Source organism: Myiozetetes cayanensis, unplaced genomic scaffold (genome assembly GCF_022539395.1).
Source record: "Myiozetetes cayanensis isolate MyiCay16 unplaced genomic scaffold, myiCay2020 scf5-8, whole genome shotgun sequence".
Classification (NCBI taxonomy): domain Eukaryota; kingdom Metazoa; phylum Chordata; class Aves; order Passeriformes; family Tyrannidae; genus Myiozetetes; species Myiozetetes cayanensis.
In genome coordinates, this window is record NW_026087742.1 from 21,134,003 (window position 1) to 21,158,364 (window position 24,362).

General features: G+C 41.2%; 1 protein-coding gene across 3 annotated transcripts; it reads right to left on the minus strand.

The window, feature by feature from the left end:
• Nucleotides 1-735: 735 nt before the first annotated feature.
• On the minus strand, nt 736-21,309 carry CCDC80 (coiled-coil domain containing 80). Of its 3 annotated transcripts, none has more exons than XM_050332741.1 (8): nt 20,881-21,309; nt 18,400-20,300; nt 14,575-14,731; nt 10,181-10,317; nt 9,408-9,556; nt 6,062-6,165; nt 4,439-4,519; nt 736-1,769 (listed from the first exon to the last, which is right to left on the minus strand). In XM_050332741.1, the coding sequence occupies exons 2-8, from the start codon at nt 20,290-20,292 to the stop codon at nt 1,423-1,425; spliced, it is 2,868 nt and encodes a 955-aa protein (XP_050188698.1). In that variant the 5' UTR covers nt 20,293-20,300; nt 20,881-21,309; the 3' UTR covers nt 736-1,422. The 3 variants fall into 3 exon arrangements, with proteins under 3 accessions (XP_050188698.1, XP_050188697.1, XP_050188696.1); XM_050332740.1 differs by having other exon boundaries at nt 20,624-21,309; XM_050332739.1 differs by having other exon boundaries at nt 20,661-21,308.
• Between the last annotated feature and the right edge of the window lie 3,053 nt (nt 21,310-24,362).

Consider the following 24,362-nt stretch of genomic DNA (forward strand, 5'->3'; position numbering starts at 1 on the left):
GCTTAGGGCTGTAGCCTTCTCCCTGTTCCTGTGCTATTGCTCTGTTGGCAAAACCTACTAGGAGTGCCCTGTTGCATGTATGTGTATGTGATGTGCACATGGATTATAGAAAGAAATGTGACTGGTCAGGCACACCCTCAACATTAGAAGTGGCCACTGTGCCACTAAGAGGGCTTGCATGGTGTCTTCTTCACTTCAGGATATTCCATAATCTTTCTGCTGCGTCTTTAACGTTTGGAAGTCCAACTGAAATGGTGTGGAAACCATGGCTATATCTGCAGCTCCTGCCACTGATTTCAGTAGGGTAGGGTGATGCAACAGATCCAATGCCCAAAGATGTGAGAAGGGAGAAGAAAACCATTTCAGAAAGTGTGCCAGAAATAGAGATGGTTTAGCAGATCAAATTAATCTCAGATAGTTTTATAAACATTTAATCTAGATCGCTTTTATGGGGGACAGTATGAGAAGAAGAGGTAAAAGAAAATTTGAAATTTAGAGTAATAGTTTAATTAAAAGCATTATTATAGAGAGCTAGTTACAACTCATTTAAAATATAGGTGAATGAGATTTTGTTTTCTGCTAAAAATAACGCTTTTCAGTTTTCTGTATTTCAGACAATGCTAACTCTGGTTGGTGTTTCCACTTAGCTCTCATTAACTTGGATTTAATTGTGAGGTGGGCAAGACCTAAGAGAAGAGGACCCCAATTAAAAGAATAAATGGTTATGCAGTAAGCTTTGTAGTTAAGAACTTTACAATATATTGTTTTGGAGCAAATTCTGCCATAGCCATAAATCTTATTTTCATTGATAAAGTCAGCTAGTTACAATATTAATGCACTGTAGAAGGGATGCTGTCTTTTTAAACAAAGTATTTCAAAAAGATTTTATTATTGTTGTTATTTTTAAGAAGCATGCCCCATGCTTCTTTCTTAAATTTTCCTTTTCTGGGGGAGACCTGAAGTGCGATCTTTCGTTTTTCCATAAGCTTAATGAAATCTCACTTTCCAATAAATATACTTATATTTTTTGTCCTTAGAAAAAATACTAAAAAGCACATTGCAACATTTGTTGGACAGTTTGTGTCCTGCCCTACCGCAGTGCCCATAGATTGGGGCTGTGGGGTGTTTTTCGTTTGGTTTTAATACAAACAGCACCTGCTGATGGCCTTTGTTTATAAAGGTTTAAAAATATAAAGGAGTCTTTATTGTTTAAAGCTTCAATACTACTGGTTTGAATTGCTTCACTGTAAAGGCTTCTGCGTTTTTTGAGAAGGCAAATGACCAAAGTCCCTTGATTGAACGGTAGAAGAACGAGGTGTGGATATCTAGTTGGCCCAGGAAGACTTTCTGCAACTGGCCACGTATTGCTTGGATAGCTATTAGAAGGCAGACAGGGGGCACTCAGAGGCTAAGCTGCCCTTTTCAGTATGGATATCCATGGTGGTAACTCCCGTGGTGACGGTAGTCATCTTGGTAACCTTCCTGGTATCCCTGGTGGTAGCTATGGTAGCCATACCCACCATACTCATCATCTGGGCACTGCATGCCGAGCGACTGCTGAATTGTCATCTCCTGTCGCCGAAGCTGCATGGAATCAATCAGGTCATACACAATCGCCATAGACCACATTGGAGAAGGATACCAGGACTTGACGTTTCCATCTTTCCCCACTAGAAGCATGGAGAAATATTCTGGGCTGATTTGAAAATAATTTCGGATGTCTTTCACCAAGTTAGCTGGGATGTCTTCTCGGTCTACAGTTGAGCTTCCTGGAAAGTGATCACATAAAATCAGCATTGATGTTTTGTTAAGGTGATGATGGTTTGTAGGTAATGAGTTAGCAACATAAGATGGGATACAGCCCAATAGTTGGCAATGTAAGATGCTAGTAATTTACAAGTTCAGGATTTCCTGGATCCAAAATGGAGTTGCTCTACTGTGAACTAAGGATTTATTTCTACCAGTTTTGTTAGATTTAGTAAACTTGTCCTTTTTCTCTAGGCTGAAGCTACTGGGGTGTGGTACATCTTTTTGTCACCCAACTTCTTTGACTACTATGCAGCTTGGGTCACCAACTGAGGTATTGCAGAAGGTATACTTGAGCAATAATCGTGGTGGAAGAAATCACAAGAATTGAAGTGTGATAGAAGAATTGCAGGATGAATTTGCTGGGACATTAATGGCGCTATAGAACCTCACTCATGATATGTGAGATAGGGGATGGGGTAGATGTCATGTCCACTTCAAAATACATGTTCTAGTGCAAATCTGGTGAACTCCAAGTTTTCAAGTGTAAAGTCTGTGCTGGGTAAATGAGTAGAAACTATAAGACAACTAAGATCAGCGGGCACATATATACATACTTGGCCTGGCAGCTGGGTGCTTACAAAGTGGCATCCTGCCTTACAGGTTTGAGGTTCTCTGAAGGAGGTCAGCAAACCAGGTGGTTAAGGGTGGCCTGGCTGATACAGAATAAGTGGATTTCCAGAAGACTTCAAAAGGTACTTTGATGGTTTGGTTGAAAGGCAGAAACAAGGTAGGAGTGAATGATCACCTGGAGTGGAGGGAGGTCATCAGTGAAGTTCTGTGGTTTTTCTGGGACTGGTGGTGGTCAGTGTATTTGTAAATGATGCACATAAGGTATGAGGATGGAGGTTAGGAAGTATACTGAGGATGTGAAGATACTCATAGTAGTAAGGGCAAGGGACGATTGTGAGGCATTGCAGAAGATCCTTGTAAGACTGTATGACTGATTAGTAAAATTAGAGAAGAAATTCTATGAAGATTGAAGAGATGCACATGGTGAAAATTTTTCTGACTCCACATAAGAAATGGTGAAGATTGACCATTACCACTTGGCAGTGAGATCTTAGGGCTATGAAAGAGAGTTTCGTGAAAGGCTAGTTCAGTGCTCACTAATGACCAAAAGCAAAACCAGATGCTATAAACCATGAGGAAAATAATAACAAAACAGTATTATGCTACTGTGGAAACCTGTTGTTTGTGTGCATCTTAAGCACTGCATGAAATTCTGGTTCTCTCACCTCAGAAGACTACAGTAGAACTGGGAAAAAAGTCAGAAAGGCAGCAAGGTTGATCACAGGTTGGGAATCAACTCTGTATGATTCTATGATGTCCACATAAGTGGGGACTGCAATCTGTCAGGTAAATGGATTGAGAGAGGTCTGCAGAATTGTGAATGTCACTGCAGGGATGGATGGGAATTAAATGTTTACCTTTTTCCCCACACAAGAAATAAGGGGCATCGAACAAAGCTACGGGGGCCATATTCAGGACAAATAAAAGGCACCTCTGTAGAGGTTCTCACAGGAGAACACATGGATCAAAAGGAGATTAAACAAGTATATAGAAAAGAGGACTGTTGATCTTGATAGGAACTATAACCAAGATCATGAAGCCTTCAGTGAAAAATAAGCAGAGGCTGCAAGAACGTTGATGGAAGAAGTGCGACATTTGCTTCTTCTGTTCTTATTCTTTCTTATACGTGGACTTAATGTTCCTGTGCTGTAAAAGGACTAGGATGCTCTCCTGCACAGAGCAGTTGGAACAGAGATGGCATAAATGAACTCCTTTCTGTCTCTGTTCTTCTACTTATGGAGACAGTTGTTTGGATTAGGTAATAGAGGAACCTGTAGCATTTGAAAAGTACTCTGACAGTGACCTCTCCTAAGAATATCTGCCTGAAGTAGCCTTCTGAGATGCAAGTGGAATACTTTAAGGGGATTTATAAGAAACACAGAGAAAGAAAGACTTTTTACCAGGGCTCATAGAGACAGGACAGGGGGTAATAGTTTTAAACTGAAAGAGGGCAGATTTAGATTTGATTTAAGGAAGAGATTTTTTAGGATAAGAGAAGTGTAACACAGGAGCAGATTGCCCAGATGGATGTTCCATCTCTGGAAGAGTTCAAGGCCAGGTTAGATGGGGCTTTGAGTAACCCGATCAAGTGAAAGATGTCCCTGCCTATGGCAGGGGGTTTGAACTTGATGATCTTTACGAGGTTCTATTCACTCCAAGCCATTCTGTGAATATGAATGAGGGACCCATATAGGAGAGTCTGCTGAGTGTGTGTACTATTAGCCCTGCAAACTCTTGAACATGTAAAAGACACAGACATCCCTTTGACAGCAAGGCTGGCAGAGGAGTGTACTGGGGAATGCAAGTTTAGGTGAGAGATAAAGATATGAAATAACTTCTAGATATTTGTGCTTTTACATCCTGAAGAATCTAAATAAGGTTTAGCACAGAAACACCAAGAAAGCTTTTTGTTTGCTTTTGTGTCATCTTATTTCTTCAAAGAAACAAAACAAAAGAGAAAAACTGTCAATTCCTCTTAAGAAATCACAGCAAAGAAGCACTCAGCACTGTGTAATACCCTTCATGGGTAGTACTGAAGAAACTGGGAATAGTTGCTTACCATTAATTGGATACAACTCTAAGACGCCTCCAATATCTTCTCCAACTCCCAGCAATTTGAGAATAGTTATGTGGCGCAGACCTGTGGAGGAAATGAAGAAGGTTTTGAGTCAGACCAGAACTTTCTGTTCATCCTTGGGCAGATTTCAGTTTCATCAGCCAGGTCTGTGCTTGCTAAATTAGTCTCAACCAGCCCTCTGGAAGAAAGAGTTACTGATTTCTGTGGAGTCCCTGCCAGTCACACCACCTGTCCCAAACACAGGGATAAACTGGTGTACCGCATGAATCATGAATCAGTTGCATAAAAGCAGTTGCTGGTGTGCCAAGGACAGCGGTGTGGTGCTGTGATTCTGTAGCACAGGGATACAAGCATCAGATATGCCAGTAAATTGGAGAGGCCATTCTCCAAATCCGTAATGTTTCTGCACTGTTTTGTTCGCTAGTAAAGCTTTTACTTGTCATACACACCACAACAAATTATTTAGAGGCAATATAATCTATCCCAGTTAAACTCTGAATGAGGGAAATAGCTTATGGCAGGTACTCACTTCTTTTATTTGTTCTGCGCAGAGGCTTGGACTATTGCCTCTGCTTTGAAGAAAGACCGTAGGGATGGCAGAAACTGCTCATGTAAAATGAATCTGTACAGTCTAAAAAATCTTTGATGAAACTGTTTTACAACTTGGAAGTAAGATGCTCAGAAACATACCACTTAGTTAAAACAAATGTTGACAAAGGCTTTAGAAACTCACTGGATCTCCTTCAAGCTGTCCCTAAAAGGGTGGGGATAATAACTGTTTTGGTTACATTTCGTTCTTCAGAAAGCATTTTACAGTGGTGCATGTTGCAGTTTACTTTGGTAGTTACCAAATGAGATGATACTGATGCTCTGAATGAAAGCCAGGTGACTATGAATAAACAGTGATACTGTGCAGATCTCCCTTCAGGTGTAATTGGAATGTAGTGATATAGCAGCTGTTGAATGGAACCTGCTTCATTCTGTTGTGGGAGTCATGTCTAGACCCTGTATGGTATTGGCATTGCTAGGAACTTAATGAGTCAGTCTCTCTGAGCTTTGTTATGAAAAGACAGAAGAGTGTTTCTGGGTCTTGCTCTTAATTGCCTGCTGGAGGAGCCCATGTCTCTCCACTGACTATGTAGTTGGATCATAAGTACCTAGTTATGGGTCTGGGGTGGCCTTTATTGGATTGAAGTGGCTCCCATTAATATTTTTACAGGTTTTGGCAATGAAGCAGGAAGGAAAATAAAAAAAAAAGCCCTTGTGTCCATGCATCTCTGATACCTGACCCAGTTCTGAGCTGAGTGTTACAGGATCTACCCTTCCCAAAGCATTTTATTTATGTCATTCATCTGTGCTGCACAAAAAGAAAATACTCTTGTTCTCCTGAAGTACAAGCCTGGAGAGAAGCTTTGGAGCAGTAGCGTTTTCTGCCTCACACAAATGATTCCACAGAACACTTTGTTTAGCTGTCAGTGTGTGGGGAAACTTTTCAGTTATCAGACTCTTCAGACTGTCTACATTCAGACTTCAGCAAAGGAATCCATCACATCACCAGGAAGGATGTGGTTTGGGGGAGCAAGAATATAATTTCTTTTGACTCACCAAAATTGCAGGCTTGTCCACTGAGAGCAGCAAGCTGCTGGGAATAAGCCCAATCTTCATCACTGGGAGCAGAGATCACTACTAGCCTTCTTCTCCATCGGAACCTGGGAAGAGAGTGTGACAGGGCATGGTTGTGACATGTGACTCAAATTCTCTCAGCATTGTCATTCTTTGTAGGCTGAGACATGTGGTACCTCTCATAACTTGTCAGTAACAGCTGGGTGGGAAATCTTCCCAGTTCTGTCCATCACTGGGAGAGGATAAAGCTTGGTTTGAATTTTGCAGTTCTAAAACTTCCAAAGAAACAACACCTGCAGTGCCACTGCTTCACCAAACATTGCAAAGCATACAGTCTTTGCTCAAAGCCCCTTCAGTAGTTACAGCAATGCAGAGAAGTGTATATTTAAGAAAGAAAGATTCCTGTGGAATTCCTCACTAGGTATTTAGCTTTTACGTCATTCACCACTGCTGGAACTGCATAGTTATTTGCAGTTCAAGGGCTGTCTGAGAATTAGGGTGTATCTTCATTTCAGACATAACTCATACTTCTGTGTAAATAATCACTGACCTCCTTTTTTTTCCTGTACCACGTTTGCTCCAAATACCTTTAACAGGGCTTTAAATCTGAGCTTGCTTGTAAGTATGTGGTTGTGTGAGCCTATGGCTATGTAAGGCATGCATGGGGCAATAAGATAAACCTTGAAATATTTCTGTAGTAGGGGCTGCACCATCTAACCAAGATTTTGCACAAGGAGGTTTTTCCATTTTCCTGTCAAGGAAAGGCAATGCCATAAGGACACTTGAAACCTTTAAAAATTTTAATTCTAGGGGATTTAAATATTCCCTCAACAACTTATTTTTTGAATATAGATACTTCTCCACTTAACCTAAAGAAAACACATTTATAGGAATTTGCAAAGCTGCAGAGATATTTTTATAGCAGGAAATGATCTTTTAAATGGATGCAGATGTTACTCTGTTATAATAATAGCCTACTTTTCTGCAGCACTGTGTGAAGATCTCAAAATAAAGGCTAATGCAATGGGTCAATTCTACTTCACTTGAGAGAAGCTGAAGATATGGTGGGACTTGCTCAAAGTCACAGAGTAAGTTGTTACAAGAGCAGTGTATACTGTCTTTGTCTTGTTGATTGATGTCTTTGTCTTGTTGATTGATGTGTTTTTACAATTAAACATTAAGTCCTTGAAAAGCAAACCACCCCAATTTTAATCTTGCCCAGGAGGAATAGGAAAGAGATGTGTGTGTGTATGTGTGTGTACAGTTATGTGAATAGGAATGAGAAGTGTTAAGAATCCCATAGGTGATGTGAAGGAAAGGAGGAAAATTTTGTGTCATTATTCTGAAAATGTGTAACAAAATAATCTTTGTGATATTTTGTATAGAAAAACAGCTGGTTACATATGAACAGTGACTGAGAACATAGCTGTTGGATCATATTTTGCCTAGGGCAAAACTGTGAGTTTCTTTGAGATGCCCTTAAATTGCTTCCTGGTTTTTTTTTAGTTATCTCCTTCAGAGATGCACAGAGCTGAGAAGTGTTGAAAGGCACTCAAGCTATTTTTTCCCCCACTCCAGGCAGTCTGTATACTTGGCGTGCTTGTCTGGGGCTATGTTTTACTGAGAAGTTAATTCAGTTGGTCTGTCATAGCTGCTACTTCACCAACACTAACATACAGACTGATGCCTTATTTCTGACATCAGAAACCATGGACCAATACTCCTGACAAATCTGCCATACCTTCCCTGTGTGCATCCTTTCTTCCTCTTCTACCTGTTTTGCATTCTGTTCTGATTTGTGAGCCCAGAAAGCAGGACAGCCAGTGTTGTCCCCACTGTTACAGGGGACCTCCCTCCCAAACTTAAGGTTTTCCTCCTTGCACATGTGGATTTTAAGCATTACTCAAGCCGGCTCTGGCTCTCATGGTCTCCTTTTATGCCAGCCAGGCTTGTTAAGAACAATATTTACATTATTATAACTGACCTCTCCAATGAGCAACACCAGGGAGATCATGCCAGGGCTCTTGTTCAACTGGGAACATAACCTTGGACAAAGCTGGAATGAATCTTGCTGGGAATCTGACCAGTTAATGTGGCTAGAGAAGTCTACCTAATATTTAAAGCCTGTTGCTTCTTTCACAGACAACAAATGCATTCTGTGCAGCAGCAGTTCTGTTTATAGATGCAACATTCTGCATTTTTTGGGCCTGTTTTTCTAATGTGTGTTTATTGCTAGGGCTAATTCCTAGCAAAGAAGGATTTGGGGCCCGTCCCTTTCCAGAATACAAGCCTCTTTCTTGTGTTGATCAGTTGTTTCCAAACTGTGGTTCTTCTTGGTGGTCTTGAGAATGAATCACTGAGACTTAAACAGGAGGTGGTGAGGTGGGTGGGGTGGATCTTGTTAAAGGTTCCCTTTTTGTTGAAGTGGCCAGAGGATTTTAAAATGTTTATGAACCAACAACCTATTCAGTTACTTGTTGCTCCTTTCCTCCCTCATCAGAATCCAGCATGCTGCCTCAGTTATTTTTAAAGCTATCTGGCATTAACGGTGTATTCCCATGAATTCCAATAGTAGGTGAGGAGGATGCAGTTGTATCAGGTAAAGGCTACCTAGAGCGATGGGGTAGCCTTAAATTAATCTAAATTATCCTGTAGCTGCACAGCTCTTCTGTGGATCTGAATTCCCACAGTCCATACATCTATATTGCCTAGAATTTAGGTCTCACAGGTAGAGCAATAATATGGCATATAGAGATTGCATAAACAAAACTCTTGTTTTGCAAAAGGCCTCTCTGACATTTTGCAAGAGACATCTGCAAGACCTTTAATAAAATGGATGACTAATACTGACCAAGACCAACTGTTATCTCAAGCAGGATAAAAAGGAAGTTACAGAGAATTAATTACTGATTTGAAGTACATGGAAGGGATTAGAATAGGATTAATGAGATTGGGATGGTTGATGGTTGAAACACATAAACACTGTGCTTCAAACATTTGAAGCGCTGAGCTAACATCTGTGAATTAATCCTTATTTGCTCTTCTAATGCAAACCAGTGTTATCATCTCCATGTCATGATGGGAGAAACTGAGGTACTGAAAGTCAGTATCCAAAGAAAGTGCAGTCAGTCAGGAAACATAACATCTTTCCTGACTTCCACTATTATGTACAAGACTGCATTCAGTTCTGGCTGCATGTCTGTATTTGCTTAACACTGTAAATACTGAGTAATCTGTATTTAAAAATCACAGAAATAGTTGCATGGGTATTTTCCCTGTAAAACAATAATCAGTAGAAATAACAGCAGATAAGAACAGAAGATAATACCTGGATAAGAAGCTCTCAAGGGATTGCTTCTTATCTTCTTTGCAGACAATGCCCTCTTTTTTCTGTCTTTCCATGTCTTTAATTCGTGACTGGAAGGTGTCAATCAAATCAAACACAGACTTCATTGCTATGGGTACTTCATAGTATTGCTGTTAAGAAAAAACCCCAGATGAATATAAGAATGTTCATATTAGCAGCCTTTCTGTATGTATCACAGCACTGTAGGAATACAGAGATTCAAGTAGTCCTATTTGCACACAGGTAACAAGGCCTAAAACAGATTAGAAACCATGGAAAATATTTGTTTTGCAGTCAGACTGCCCTTTGGAAGTGGCATATTTTCAGTATTTGCCCAAAGTGATAAGGCCAGGACATTGCAGGCAAAAAATTATCATTATATTCTTCTGTCAGGCCATTCAACTAGAGGATTGTCCATATGCACTGTGCTGGCATCCCTTTGAGTGACCAAACTATGTGCTTCAGAATACTGGGTACTACATTAAAACCCCTGTCAGCTGGGCTTCCTGTTTCTCACCATCCCAGCAGAAATCCACAATTCCTGAAATCCCCTAAGTGCAGAAAATAAAGATAGCTACAAAATTCCTGAAAATTTCTTGTCACTCTTTTCTTGTCCTCCAACAATGACCAAGTCACTGCATCGGTCTCTTATGTACTTCACTTAAAAGGCTGGAATGTAATTTCCTAAAATTTTTCTTTCTTTTTTTTTTTTCATATTATTCCAATGCCTTTTCTTTAAAGAGTTGAAACCTCACCTTGACCTTCATGTCAATGTCTGTAAGCACCATGAAAAAGTCATTGTAGGTCATCCCATATTCTTTCCTCAACTCGCTGATGAGCTGCTGGTCGACAAGGTCTTCATCCTCTATCACTTTCATGGGCTTTTCATTATCTTAATGTGAGACAAAGGAGAAATAAAAATGGTTGTGGAATCACACAGCACTCTGCCTTTAATTTCAAACTTGAAAGAAAGGGGAAATTAATTTCCCGGAAGCCCTCTTCCTGCTGCATAGTCAAGATATTAAAAACCATCAGTATGGTATTATGGCTTTTAACCGTCCAGTTTTCAGTCCCAATATTCTTTGAAAATCAGTCTATTCTAGGACATGTGCACTTCAATATTTAACATTTCTTCGTTCTTTTGAAAAATCTTGCTTTTTCCTGGCAAGATCTTTTAGATTTTTTTGGTATTACCTCATTCATATATATGCATGTACTAATCATTTCACCAGCTCCTGTAATGCAGCCACTTCTGGAATAGACAGTAGAAATTTTCACAATGTGCACCATGTGCAAATGAAACAGCATGGATAATTTAGGTCAGTAAAATATAGCTAGAACAGCCTGAGGTTGGCCAGAACACTAGAGTTAACCTTGCCAGTCTTAAAAAAATTACATGCAAAGTTTAGTGACTGCAAGAAATCAGAAACTGTTTAATGTGTTTTGAATGCTGCAGTCCTAGCAGCACACCTCTCTATATACCCTGCTTTGGCACTCCCTCCTCCATCTGCGTGCTGATGCCTTTCCTATTCTAGCACTCTGACAGACCGAACCTTAATTTTGAGAACGTTTTGTACCTACTCAGTGCTCCACCCCAAGAAAACATTCATAAACATTTGAAGAGAAAAAGACCTCTGAAGCCAGAGATTTGAGGAAAAGCCTGTGAAGGTACTGAGGTTCATTACTTCTCGTGGAACCAGGGTGTATTTGGTCATGTCCTGAAAGCCTCCCTGTCATCAGCTCAGCCTCAGCTCCAGCATCCAGCACAGTCCTGTATAACTGCAACAGTGCTGGAACAAGCCTCCATATGGAGCTGTGGGCCTGGAAAGCTAGAGACAAGCTAAATCACACACAAAGGGAAATGTCACCTGGGCACCCAAGAGCTCCCTGCAAACATTACTTGTCTATACCCTGTGACACCACTACAAATATTAATATTCATAGTCTCAGAAATCCCAGCCATGGCTTAAGTGGCCTGCCTTAAGTCAGAGACACGACAGGTGATCAAGAGGTAAAATCCAGAGGTACAACTTTCCAGTCCCCTGCTCCATAATTATTCACCAGAAAATAGAGATGAGATTAATTATCCAAGTTGATCATACAGCAGCAGACATAATTGATGCATTATACAACAAAGTATTCTAACTAAGTTTTTAAACATCCATAGCCTTGAAGGCTGTTTCAAATTTTGCAGTAGGTTCAATTATGTGTATAGACTGAATGAAACTTCTGAATTAAAATTTTGGGAAAATATCTGAATCAGAATCTGACCTTTAGTTTTCACACCTTGAACCCTCTTCTTACAGAAAAAAAAAGCCAAGCCAGCAAATGTTAAAATTTGGTTATACTAATCAGGCTATAGCTGCAATATATATGGTTTTTCATGGATATATGTACCGGAGTTGAAAGTTTTGTAGAAAATTAACAGGCAATGTTGTCAGTTTCCCATTGGGTGTGTATCTGCATATGCTGATTGGTTATTCACTTCATAAAACATATGTAAATCAGGTATCAGTGCTTCTTAAGTGAGAGTTACGTTACTAATGGCAAGCATGACCATTAAAACATAGACCAAAGAATCGTGTTTAAAAGCAAAGACCATCTCATTGGCCTACATGGAGGTAGAATAATGCAAAAATTGTTATTGTGAAATTTGATGTACAGCAGTACCTTAGACCAACCAACCCAGGTACTCTTCTGCTTTAACCTCCAGATAATATTATGAAGTTAGGACTTTAGAGCTTCATTGTTGGGAGATTTTCTTTCAAAACTTATGATAAAAAGAAAAAAATTAGATTACAGAGAGCGATGCAGAAAAACATTTCAAGTTAAAAAATAATGTCACAAAGGCTGGCCTGCCTTTCAAACTTGGAAGTGATTTCTATGGAGAAGGAAAAAAAAGAATTTAACCTAATTGCCTCTTTCCAATTCGCTATTTGTCCCTGACCTTGACCTCATAAAGGACATCTGGGTTCAGCGTGACAAACCACAGGAGTTGAGACTGACTGCTGCTACCTGCAATGTTCCCTCTCCCTTTGCTTTTTCTAGAAAGGTCACTGAAAGAGTGTGGAAATGTTTCTCCATATATCTTTGGCAGCTAGACAGGCTGGGAAGATGAGTTACTCTTTAGAAGTGACACACAGCTTTTGTGTCATTCCAGTGGGAAACTGGGAAATACTCTTTGGTTTCACTATGAGCTGATCTTGGCCAGTATCAATGAGCTCTTTCATTCACTAGTTCTAAATGTGTTTGAAATTTCAAGTGAAAGGTCTTTTCTGTGGGCTTTGCTGTTGTTGTTGTTTGTATTGCAGTCCAAGATGCAGTCCAAGCAGACCTCATCATGCTGGGTGCTCAGGCTTCTCACTATAGCATACATGCTGGGAACAAAATGTTTCTTAGGAGAAACTTTTGCTGCCTCTGATGCTGACAGAGAGTGAGCCTTGAAGAGGCCATGCAAACAGGAAGGGTAGAGGAGAAGGAGATGTAGAACAGAAAGATATTAGTATTATTTAAACTTTCTAAAAAGCTCAGGATTTGGTGTTTTGAGCAGAACTGTAAGATGAACTTCATGTAAGGCTTAACCTATACCCTTCTAAGTTTCCCGAATTTCTTGAACAATTTATTTTCTCCTGTGAGAATTTGGCTGTTATATACACTTGTGTGGTTTGGGGAAAGTTTGGATATAGATTAAGTTTGGAACTGAAAGAGTATGGTCTATGTCAAAGTGAATATCTGTTTATTAGCCAGACTAGAGCTAAATATAACCTTAAGCAGTCCACTGACAGGCAGATGGGTCTAGGTACACAAAGAGTGTCCTTGAGTAACCTTGGCCTGATGTGGAAAATCTTGTACTGCTCCTGATTTGTCATGGAGGTGCACAAATGGACAGTCTGGCAGTATTTGTGACTCACTGTCATTCAGGAACACAAGGCTAGGTCCCCTGCTAGGTCCTGTCGCTCTGAGAGTAGCAGAGGCACAGCTGGAAGCCAGACATAAATCTGTGATCGTCTGGCCAGTTAAATGCCCAACCTGCAACACCCTGGAGCTGGTGTAGTCCTGAGCTTTCTGTTCTATCACACATCTCTCCCCAAAGTTTGGTAAAACCAGATGAACTTTGAGAGGAAAGCTGTGGTGGACTTATAAGCAAAACTAGCAGCTTTTATTCTCTTTGTAGAATAGAATTGTAGAATATTTGTATTTCTTTGGCTTCATTCAGCAAAGCATTCACAGTACTGTTAACCTTTAGATGCAGGCAGCAATGAGATAGTGCACATGATTCAAGAGACACCTAAGCTTAAGTGCTTTGCTGGACTGGGACCTGAAGTCTTTGTTCAAACATTGTTATTATGATAGGAAGGATTCTCACTGAGTTTGGCAAGTGCTTCCCCAGGACTGAACACGGAGAGCAGTTGTTTCAAAGCTGCCTAAGAGAAATGTGATCCCCAGTGTCACCTGTCTGTATGGGAACTCTGTATGTAAAGAAGGTGGCAAGTGTACACCCCTGATAAGTAAAGAATTCCAGGACCTTATGAGGAGTGCAAAGGCATGAGAAAATATTATATGGCAGCAGGGAGATAATGATGTTAAACTTCAAAATGGGATTAACTTGGACCTAATTTTGAATATACTCTCAAACAACTCCCTTCAGTGTTTCCTGCCACCAGTCTCCTCTCCTTCATGACAACAGCCTGTTTCTGTAAGTATCTAGCCACCCATGGCTGATATCTTGTAAAAGCCAAGGGCAGGAGGGCATAGTATCAGTACAGTCTTTTAGTTGAACAGTGAGGTTGGTATTCTGGATATTGGTAGAGCTAAGCCTAATTTCCCCTTTCGGTCCCATGCCCTAATCTCATTTTTTTTCTGCCTTTTCACTGCTCCACTGTTTTACTGGCTTTAAGAATTCCCACAAAGAAAGCTGAAGGTGCTCAAGTTACAGCACTGGAAACCTAACCATGGAAAATACCAGAGACACTTATGTAAATATAAAAAGGAGGTAGTTGTCATGGAAGGAGGAGGAATGGGTTTGAAAGTCAACTGGACGACAGCAACAGATCCTGCTTAGATTTTGACCCAAGCTGGGGAGATTTCTTCCTTTGCTGTCTATATTGTGCCCATGAGATGTAAAGAAATCATATAAAAAAAAAAGAACCTAGCTGGAAGTGGTCAATTTTCATGCTGCTGTTGTTCATGGTGCCAAAAATTGTAATGACTGAGATCTTCCTCGTTGCCATCTTGCAGAAGCTCTCCAGATACTCGTCTCGCTGCTGTACGTACATGGTGTTGTCCGCCTTGGGGGTTGTGATCAGCTGGTTGGTGGCAGAGACAAAAGAGCTTGTTTAGTATAAGGAACAAAGCAGATGAGTATTTTACTGAAGGAGAAATAGTCACTGTTTGCAAATTGGGCTCTCTTTCTCATAAAGCTTTTATTTATTTGTGTTTGGAGTGTACCTTCAGGCCCAGACCTAACCCAAAGGTGTCCAATCAGCCACAGGAAAACTTTTGGAAGCATGTCCAGCTGGTTGCACGAGCCCTGCCACTGTTTCTCCCCAGTTCTGGTAGAAGAGAGCATTGGATTTTACAGAGAACCATGTGCTTTCCTATTATCCCTTGCCCTGCCAGTCCTACCAGGTCCCCCTCACAGCCTTCAGTGGTGCCATGAATCTAGGATTCCTGCTACTCACTCACAGTGGGAGCACTGGGAACAGCTGCTCTGGCCTTTCCCAATGGTCCAGCCAGGGCTCCCAGTGGCTATTTTGTCTGTGAAGGGGTAAATGAATAGGGCTACATGAATATTTATGTAACTGGTGGCCATATAAGAAGACCTTGAAGACTTGCTAAGGCCACTCTGATCTCATCTGAAAATGGCTGATTTAGCTTTTGTTTGTTCTAAGCAACTTTGATGTCTTATGGGGACTTATATTTGCTATAAGAAGAGGAATAATTACAACTACAAAAATATAAAAAAATCTGGACAGTTTATAGTACTTATTTCAAAGCATTCTAAGAATTGAAAAGGTCTAACTTTTAAAAAATTTAAAGCACACAACTTAGATTCTCCATCAATGACTGGGATGCAAATATTCCAGGGAAGGTGTGTGTGTGTAACACCATTTGATGTCCTATGCAGCAGTTTCCAGCAGAAGATGGCTAGGGATGCTGCAGCTCTAGCAATGTAATCCTTCTAACCAGAAGCATTGAATGCAATCAAGCACCTGCCACTGATCCCCAAACACAAAAGGAGCTGAAATCTGGATCCAAGTTTTATAGTTTGAGGTCACAAGTAATCACCAGAATCCCTCAATTGCAAACTTATGCTTTAGTCTGTAACAGGTGGAATAATTTTCTAGCTGCCTTCTGAAGTTTGTAGGGCCTGGAGGTTAATTTTTATGATACACTCTTTTTAAATCCATTTCATCAATGTACTGAAATGTAAAATATATTTCTGGACTTATAAGATCTGCCTCTCATTTATGCAAAGGCCCCTGGCACAACTACAACATTGGGACATGAAGGTGAATGAGAGTCAGACACAAAGAGAATTTGATTTCTGGGCTATAGCATGTAGAACATTGCTTTTAAATGGCATAAAAATGCTTCAGTGGAACCGAAAAGGGTCATGAAAAGGATTTGAGGACTGAGATCAAAACCAGACCATGGGTTCTGTGTTGTCCTCCTAGTTTTGGAGGTCTTAAGCTGGAAAGCAGAGGCAGGCCTGAATTTGATCTGCTTCATCAAACCTTTCAGAACAAAGCAGGAATCACTTAGGAGGCAAAGCAAACTTCAAATCAAAGCTTTGTGTCAGGACTGTTTTAACCCAGGCATTATATATGCTGTATCTGTCTGTGTTTGCATCGCAGAATCACAGAATTGTTCAGGTTGGAAGGGACCTTCAAGATCCTCAAATTCCAACCCCTCTGCCGTGGTCAGGGCACCTTCCATTAATACAGGTTGCTCAAAACCCCATCCAACCTAGCCTTGAACACTTCCAGGGTTGGGGTATCCACAACTTCCACTCTCCCTTTTCTTTATATGCTCCCTTTAGGTACTGGGAGGCTGCTTTGTAAACTGTCAGTCTGCATTTCATCACCACGGGGGAATAAACAAAGAACCCAAACTCACTAAGCCAAAATTTCTCAACATTAGTAAGACTGCAATAAAAGCCCCCTATAGAGAGGTGGTGTTGCAGGACTCAAAATCGATACTTTTTTAAAGTTTCTGCACCTGGGACCTATATTTGTCATTAATTGAACTCAACCCAGAATAGCTTTAAAAAATCTGGATGTTTGAGAAGTTCTCTTTTTTCCGCATGTGCCATGCATGTCAAAGAGATAGTAGAGTTCAGCCCCTGCTTTTACTAATAACCAAATCATACCTATTCTCCAAGGCTGAGGATGATTTTAGGTTCTGGAAAAGCGAAGTGCAGCGTGGCATAATCATATGTCTTCAGTGAGTTTTGGCCTGACAACCTGAAATTGTGCAACTTTTTCTTGGAGATCCAGCTGAGAAGTGGCCTAGTATCAGAAGGTTCAAATTTCAGACAACCCTTTCAGTTGCCAGGACTGTGGTGGTGTGATGAATTAGCAGCCTGACATCTGTGAGCTCTGCTTTTGGCGCTTTTTTTCCAAGTTTGTTTTTATTTATCCTGATGCTACGCATATTCTTGGAAGTAACAACACTGAGACCAGATTTCAAAGATCCCAACTTTTGCATAGTTTCTCTCTCAAGCTTTTGATTTGGCTAAATATTAGTTAGCAAGTAACTAAGAGGCATTATTTGCAAAATTCAGTCAAGTTCAAATTTTTCAAATATATGGCTTTTTTCCACTTCCAATGCTAGCCCTACAGCTGGAAGAATGGAGGGGGGGGAGAAGAAAGTTACCTTCTGTTCAGGTCCATGAATCATCAGCAGAATGATTAATTAAATTCCAATGGTTGGAATCTTAACTTGGCATCTTAGCTTGGCATCTTAGCTATTTGTATTGGAATATGGAATATGAAAGTCAAAGGTGTGTTTTAACATTGACTATCAGACAATAACTGTGAAACAGGCCAGCTTGCAGTAGAATAATAGCAAAAAATCAGCTCCCACAATAATATTTTTAAAGAACTGTTTTTCAAAGTGTACCCTTCAGGATACATGCCATCTGCCAGAAAAAACATTTGTATTACAACTAGAACTGTTTCCTGTCCCAGGTGAAGTGATTTTTATGATAAGTAGTTGGAAAAACATACAACACTGTTAAATCCAGAGACAAGTAACTCCAGACCATGCTGAAGTTCTCAGACCTGAAAACTTTAATTAGAGTCTTATAGTTTAATAAAAACAGCAGGAGGAAAAAAAAAAAACCAACAAAATAAATTTTGCACAGTACCTCTGAAGACGTCTAGGAGATCTGAATGCCAAATTCCCATTAGATCTCAATCCCAAGCTCCCCATCCCTCAGGACATCTGATCACAAGCCTTTGTGCATATCCTCAGTCAGACATGCACTAGTATTGCCAGAACACCTGGCTTGCTTCCAGTTTTAGGACACCAGCACCAATATGAAGCAGGTGTGCCAGCTGGCAGGACATGCTGAGCATTGAAATGTGGTAACGTTGGCAAGTACCCTAAAGTGGTGAATGGATGTAATCCACACTGGAACCTCATTTTATTGATCATACTGATACAGATCCTGACACCTATATATCCACTGGAAACAAGATAATCTGATGGCTATATGGTGGCTCATGGAGGTGACTGTGAGAAGGTTTTAGCCTAATTTCTGTCAACTGCATGTAAGATTTCCAATATGAGGCTGCAAAACCTTCCATGTTGAATATGATTGTTTGGGTCTAGAAATTTTACCTCTTAAACAAAAGCACCAAAAAAGAGTAATATAAAACCACCATAAATTTACAGTTCCATGTAATCCTGCCAGGAGAGAGATATGACTTCATTTAGGTAATAAGATTCAGATGAACATGTTACTTACAATGAGCCGCCTTTTGCCTTCAAAATATTCCAGGAGTTTGGTTGCTGATTTCCTGGGAGGCTGGAGGAAAGGCTTCTTATTGGGCTTGGGAAAATCCTCATTCTCAGTCCTGCTCCCCTTCTTGTTCTTCTTGCTGCGATCTTTGTCCTGCTTGCTCTTTTTCTCAGCTTTGTCCTTCTTGGACTGCTTTTCATTTTTCTGCTGCTTGTCAGGTCTGTCCTTCTTCTTCTTCTTCTCAGGTTTCTCCATTCGCTCATGCTTCTTTGATTCTTTTCCTTTCTTTGGGGGAATATTTCCCACTGCAAACTGTTCCTCTAAATGAGAACTGGCAGGCTTGCTTGGGTCATATTTATCTTCATATTCATTACTCAGTATCTTTTCTTGGGCCTTCTTTTTTGGTAGTTTAGTCTTAGTTGGTTTGTGTTGCCCTGGTGTGACATTCAGGTCCCTGTGGTTATAGTCCTTTCTGTCTGTTCGGTTATCTTTAAATCTACCCACATTTGCCTTCGTGTAGTGCACTGAGGGAGCTGTTGGGCCTTCTGTGAAACTGTCATAGCGGGCAGCTTTGTTTGGTTTCCGTGTGGCTGCCTGTTGTTTCTCCGAGTGTCCGCGCTGACGGTCCCTGCGGTTTGCTTTCCACACAGGAGAGTAGAAGTCCTCAGAGGCTGTGACTCGTGGAGTGGTGGCATCAGGGGCTACTGGCAGCCTGTGGTACTCTGTGGTGGAATGTGACTTTGTGGTCCAGGTCCTCTGTGTGGTGGGGAGGGGTGTAGTTGTCGTAGACCGGCTTGCTGTTGTCACTGCATGGGTGGTAGCACGAGTAGTTGTGGTGGTGGGAGGGAGGGTAGTGGTCCTTACTGTAGGCAGTGGAGTGGCTACTGTGGTTGTCATTGGTTTCCTCACTGTTTTGGTCCTTGCTGGCTGACTATTGCTTTTCCTTGGCTCCTCCTTCCTTGGTGACACCTGGACATGTTCGCCACCAGGGGTAGGCTGGGTGCTGCCCCCATTGTTGCCTTCCTCAACCACTTGCCCCTCTACCCCAGCTGCTTTGCAAGTCTGGATGAAGCCCTTCTGCCTCATCTTTTCAATTTTTCTGATGGGGTTCTGATCAATGACTTCATACATGGCCTCTAGCCTGACTGGATAAGGATACCTTTCCTCCACCTGCAGGGTTTTCTTCAGCAGTACCATACCAAACTTCCCTTTCTCCAGTTTCAGAAAGCTCATGAGCTTAGGGATGAGGGCAGGATCTAGTGGCTGTTCCAGGATTTTTCCTTCATTGGTTATCCTTCTGACTTTTCCCCCTTCTTCCCCTTCTTCATGAAACAACACAATCTGCTGGATGTGCCTCTCAGCCAGTTCACAGTAAACATCATTTTTCAGCAGGCTCATCATGAGCCGGTAGTAGCCCTCAGAGGCATGGGGGGCAGAAATGACCCACACCCGATTTTTCCCTGCAAAGCTGGCCAGGACGTTGGGGGAACTTGACCCTGAAGGGAAACGTACCACTCGTGACTGTGAGGCAGAGGATATCCCTTCGTCCTTAATCATCTCAGACTTGGAGTATTTGGCTGCAGCTGTGAGTCTCTGTACCCATCTCATTCTGTTCCCCATGCCCCGGGCCTGGGAACGTGCTTCCCCTTGCAGAAGGTTGGCAGGTGGTTTTGGAGGTGTGGAAGAATCCCTCTTGGAAACAGGGTGTCGAGGATTTGGACTTGAATTCCTCAGGGATGGTCCAGACCTTCTCAGGACACTGCTTGAAGCCCTGTAAGCCAGGGGCACTTTCCTAACTCCATGGCTCCCTCTCTCTGCCAGCCTCTCTGTCTTCTCAGAGCCACACACTAGCCATGCTGCCCACAGCAGGGCTAAGCTGAGAGCTGGCCTCCAGTTCATTGTGTAATCTGTGTAAGGAGGGGGAGGAGAAGAAGTTAGATGGTAACAGTATGATGATATCTTGCACAAGTGATAAAAAAAGCAAAGTATAGGCTGGCTAGTTTTTGTGATTTATAAGTGCTGATTACACCTCAGTCCTGCCCTAGTGGCTTTGTACATTTTACAGTTACTTTTGGAAAAACACAATTTTATGAAAAAATGAGATCATCCTTCTATAACACGACATTGTCTGTCCAAAAGGACACTGTGATCTGCATCCTTCTCTCTCTCTGTCACTCTCATGCTCTCACTATACACACATGCAAAGACACACAGAGAAAGGGTCCCGTACCTAGAGCAGAAAGCCAAGAAGTTGACTTGAAACTTACACTCTCAGGGAAGTTCCCCTTCCAGAGATGAGGTTTCACGTCTTTTTCCTTTAAAAGGAGACCATACAGCTTTGCTGCTGCTGCTCAGTGATTTATCTTTACACAGCCCAACAGGTCCCAGAGCCTGTTTTGTGTATCTTTTAACTCTCTTCTTCACCTTCTTGACAAGCAGGATGAGGTTAGTGGAAATTTCCTTTGTGATCTCTGCTTCTCCATTTACCTGCAGGTCTGGATTTTTGCTGTGCCGGTTACCCACACAGGCAGGGATTTCATTTAGAGAAAGGGAACTCCTGGCTTCTCCAAGTCTCTCTGTTTTATACTTCCCAAGCCTCCTTCCCACTCCTTGCTTCCTCAGTCCCGTTTAGCTCCTTTGTTTCCAGAGAGGAAAGCACCAGCACTAATATATTTTCCAGGCTGAAGAAAAACACAGGAATGTGATGCTGAAAAAAAAGAAAGGACGCTTCCCTTTCCCCTTTCTCCACACTTTGACAAAAGCAAATTGTAAAACACTCGTCTTTTTTTCTTCTCGGCTGGCCGCTGTCCCAGAAATGTCAGGGCAACCCCAGCCCTGCTCCGAACCCGCCTCAGACAACGGTGGCCACTGGAAATGGGGGAAACTTCACTCAGGATTTAACAGCTCAGCAGAACCCGCCTCCTCCCCACTCCGACACAGGGAGGGAGGAGGAGGAAGGCTCTGGGGGCTGAAACACTGCACAGCATCACAGAGCACTTCAGAGAGGGTGACTCTAGCCTTAACTCTTTCCTTCGCGCATCCCAGCTCCCTGGTATTCTCCAGCCTCGGCTTTCTCTTTCTGCCCATTTAACGGACAGCAGTTGGATAAACAATAGTCCTGTGAGAAGTGCATTTCTACATCAGTATCAATAACAGCTCTAGTGTTTAAGAGTTATTATTTTTTTAACCTCATAATTTCTGCCTCCTGTTCCCTCTTTCTTTGTTTTTTACATTCTGGGAGTTCCTCAGTGAAATCCAATTTCTCTTCACTTTCCAACCACTTTCTCTTTCAGGTCTTCATGTATGTCAGTATATTCTTTCCTCCAAACATCATATGGGCATAGCTGTTTGTTAATTTGTAGTTTTGGAAGAGATCAGATTGTTTACTATTGTACTGAAATTAGGGTCATGTATTTCTCATGAATGTGCACCAGCAGTGAAAAAAAAAAAAAAAAAAAAAAAAAAAAGTACAAAAATACCTACAGAGACAAGGCTAAAGGCAGGGTCATGTCCTTTGCTCTCCCTTTATGGTGTAAACTACACCATTCTATTGAGCTGACGTAAACTGGCACGGCTGTGCTGCCAACACCTGGTCTTTAACTGATTCACAGTGGCTTCAGAGTGCACCATGCACCTTCAGTGTAAAACACCGCTTAATTTTAGTTGATAGGTAACACCTGACAATATCCCAGATCTTAATACTACTTTTACTATTTTCCAGGGTTTTACTTATTTACAGAGATGCTGTTATATTTTTGTGATATCACACTGGATTTGACCTTTGTTATATTAGCTGGAAGTGAAGGTACACCTACTTCCCTTGAAATCAATGTTTCAAAGGAAAAAACCCTTACTTTTCATTCCCTCTTTTCTTATATTCTTCATTTTTACTTCAAGTTTTCTAATGCACTGATAAACATTAGCAGTGATTTTGCCAATATGTGTCCACAGTTTAGATTCTGTGGTCAGTGGTTTGCCCAGGAGGTAGGGGAGGATGCCGAATGCCTGTGCTCTCATTAACGTGAGGGCAGAAATGCTCAGCCTCTTCCAGCATATCATATCCTGTCCTACATCCACTGGGAGGTACCTTGTACCTCATACAAGGATCACAAAACTAGAGTTCTGTGGAGCAAGGGTGAGTAACATATTTCCACTTAACTTAGTGTTAAGTCTGCTAATTTATTAGTCTTGACAAGGAAAAAATGTCTACAATGCTGAAGCCAAGTATTTAATTTGGGGTAAATTAATTTTAAAAATTAAATTACTTCAATTTTATCGGGTTTTGTAACAATTTGAAACCATAAAGAGGCAAAACGTCACTCATCTGCACAGGTCTAATGATACCAAGGAAAACACACTCAGTATATGATGACAGCACAGGAAAGAAACAGATTTCCATACGAGCTTTGCTGTCTATTCTATCCAATTTGCTTTGCTTTCCCAACCTGACTAAAGAAGGAGCATGCTACAGAATCTGCCTTAAAGCATCAAAGGGTGGCAGATCAGTGAAGAAGATGGTTCTTAAGGCAGTTGTAGGGAGGGACTAGCACACAACAGGACATGGAACCACGGGGATTATTTTCAAGGCCAATGTTTGTCAGTATCTTTATCCAAGGTGAGGAATAAACCTGAAATGACTGCTGGAAATATTTGGCATTAGAATTTCTTAGAAAGTAAATAAAAGTAAATAATTTATACAGGCCAACAAAGAACTCCTGGTAAAGTGAACATACATTTTAAAGGGCCAATGTAAGGTCATGAAGAAAGAAGAAAAAATAAATGCATAAAGCATGCTTAAGATAAAGAACAATATCTTGGAAGGCAGCTATTAGGTAAGAAACTTAAAGGTCACAGTATGTAAGCCACTGGAAATAAGCTTTTGGTGTGATGCTGCAGCAAGGAGAAACCCTGGCAATAGCCCAGTGAGAAGCTGGAAAGTCATATGTAGTATCAATAATGTGATTTATGCTGTACACATCAGGCTTTTCAAAAGGATTGCAAAGTGTTCAAAAAGTGTCCTGATGTCTGAATATGATCCTATTGAAAGAGAGGTAGGGAAATAACTATGTGGAAGGCACAGCCACATGTTGGAAATGATCTTCTCATGCATACATAGGAAAGAGACGTCTGCAAATAAATTGCTTTTTAATCCAGCAGAGGAAGGCAGAAGGATAACCAATGATTAGGAATTAAATCTTGCTAAATGCGAACTTGAAGTAATTGCAATTACTTGAAAATTTTAATAATGATAATAACCCCTGGGATAATTTCCCGAAGAATGTGGTGGTGGTTTCCTGTGGCTTAGTTGTCAAATGAGGGCTCTAACAGACCTTCTTGGCTGGACTGGAAGTAATCACAAAAGGATGGAATGAAATCCCTATGGATGCATCTGCATGGAAAATCTGAGATCAAAATGACCACCACCCCTGAAAAGTACAACTCTCTGAAGGCTTATGGAAATTAATTGTGTAGCCCACTGAACTGAAATGAGCAGTTAGAGAAAGGTGGAATGCAATGTACAAATCCTGTATGCCTCAGAGTGCTTTTAATAAGGAACTGAAAGTTAATGCTATGATCACAAAGGGAAAGGTCTGCTGAAGGATGACAGTGCACTGTGAGTCCTTCTATTCTCTATTTTAGGTATCAGACTTAAATATATCATATGTGTCAAGGGATGTGCACACAACTACACTATTTTAGCTGCTGAAGAACTAATAGGAAAGTCAACTACCTCCTGAACTAGGATTCTTTCTCAGTCCTACAAAACCTGGAGAAATAAGGCAGCAGCAAGAAAGGAATAGCCCGAGGAGCAAATGGGAAAAACTTTCTTTTTAAATAGACTTCCAGGCAATTCTTCAGGGAGTGTGGGAGAAACTGCTTACAAGGAAGGTGAAAGGAGGCAAGGGGCTTAGGAAAACTGGCATTGCCTGCGCTGTACAGTGGTGGGAAGCTGGGAGCCAGATAAACAG

Bases quoted from the DNA above. Each gene is read 5' to 3' on its own strand.
- CCDC80 (XM_050332741.1), bottom strand. From the start codon at position 20,292: ATGAACTGGAGGCCAGCTCTCAGCTTAGCCCTGCTGTGGGCAGCATGG. The intron at 9,557-10,180 runs GTGAGGTTTCAA...TTTTCTTAACAG, and splicing joins ACATTGACATGAAGGTCAAG to CAATACTATGAAGTACCCAT. The intron at 1,770-4,438 runs GTAAGCAACTAT...ATCACTTTCCAG, and splicing joins AGAGTTGTATCCAATTAATG to GAAGCTCAACTGTAGACCGA.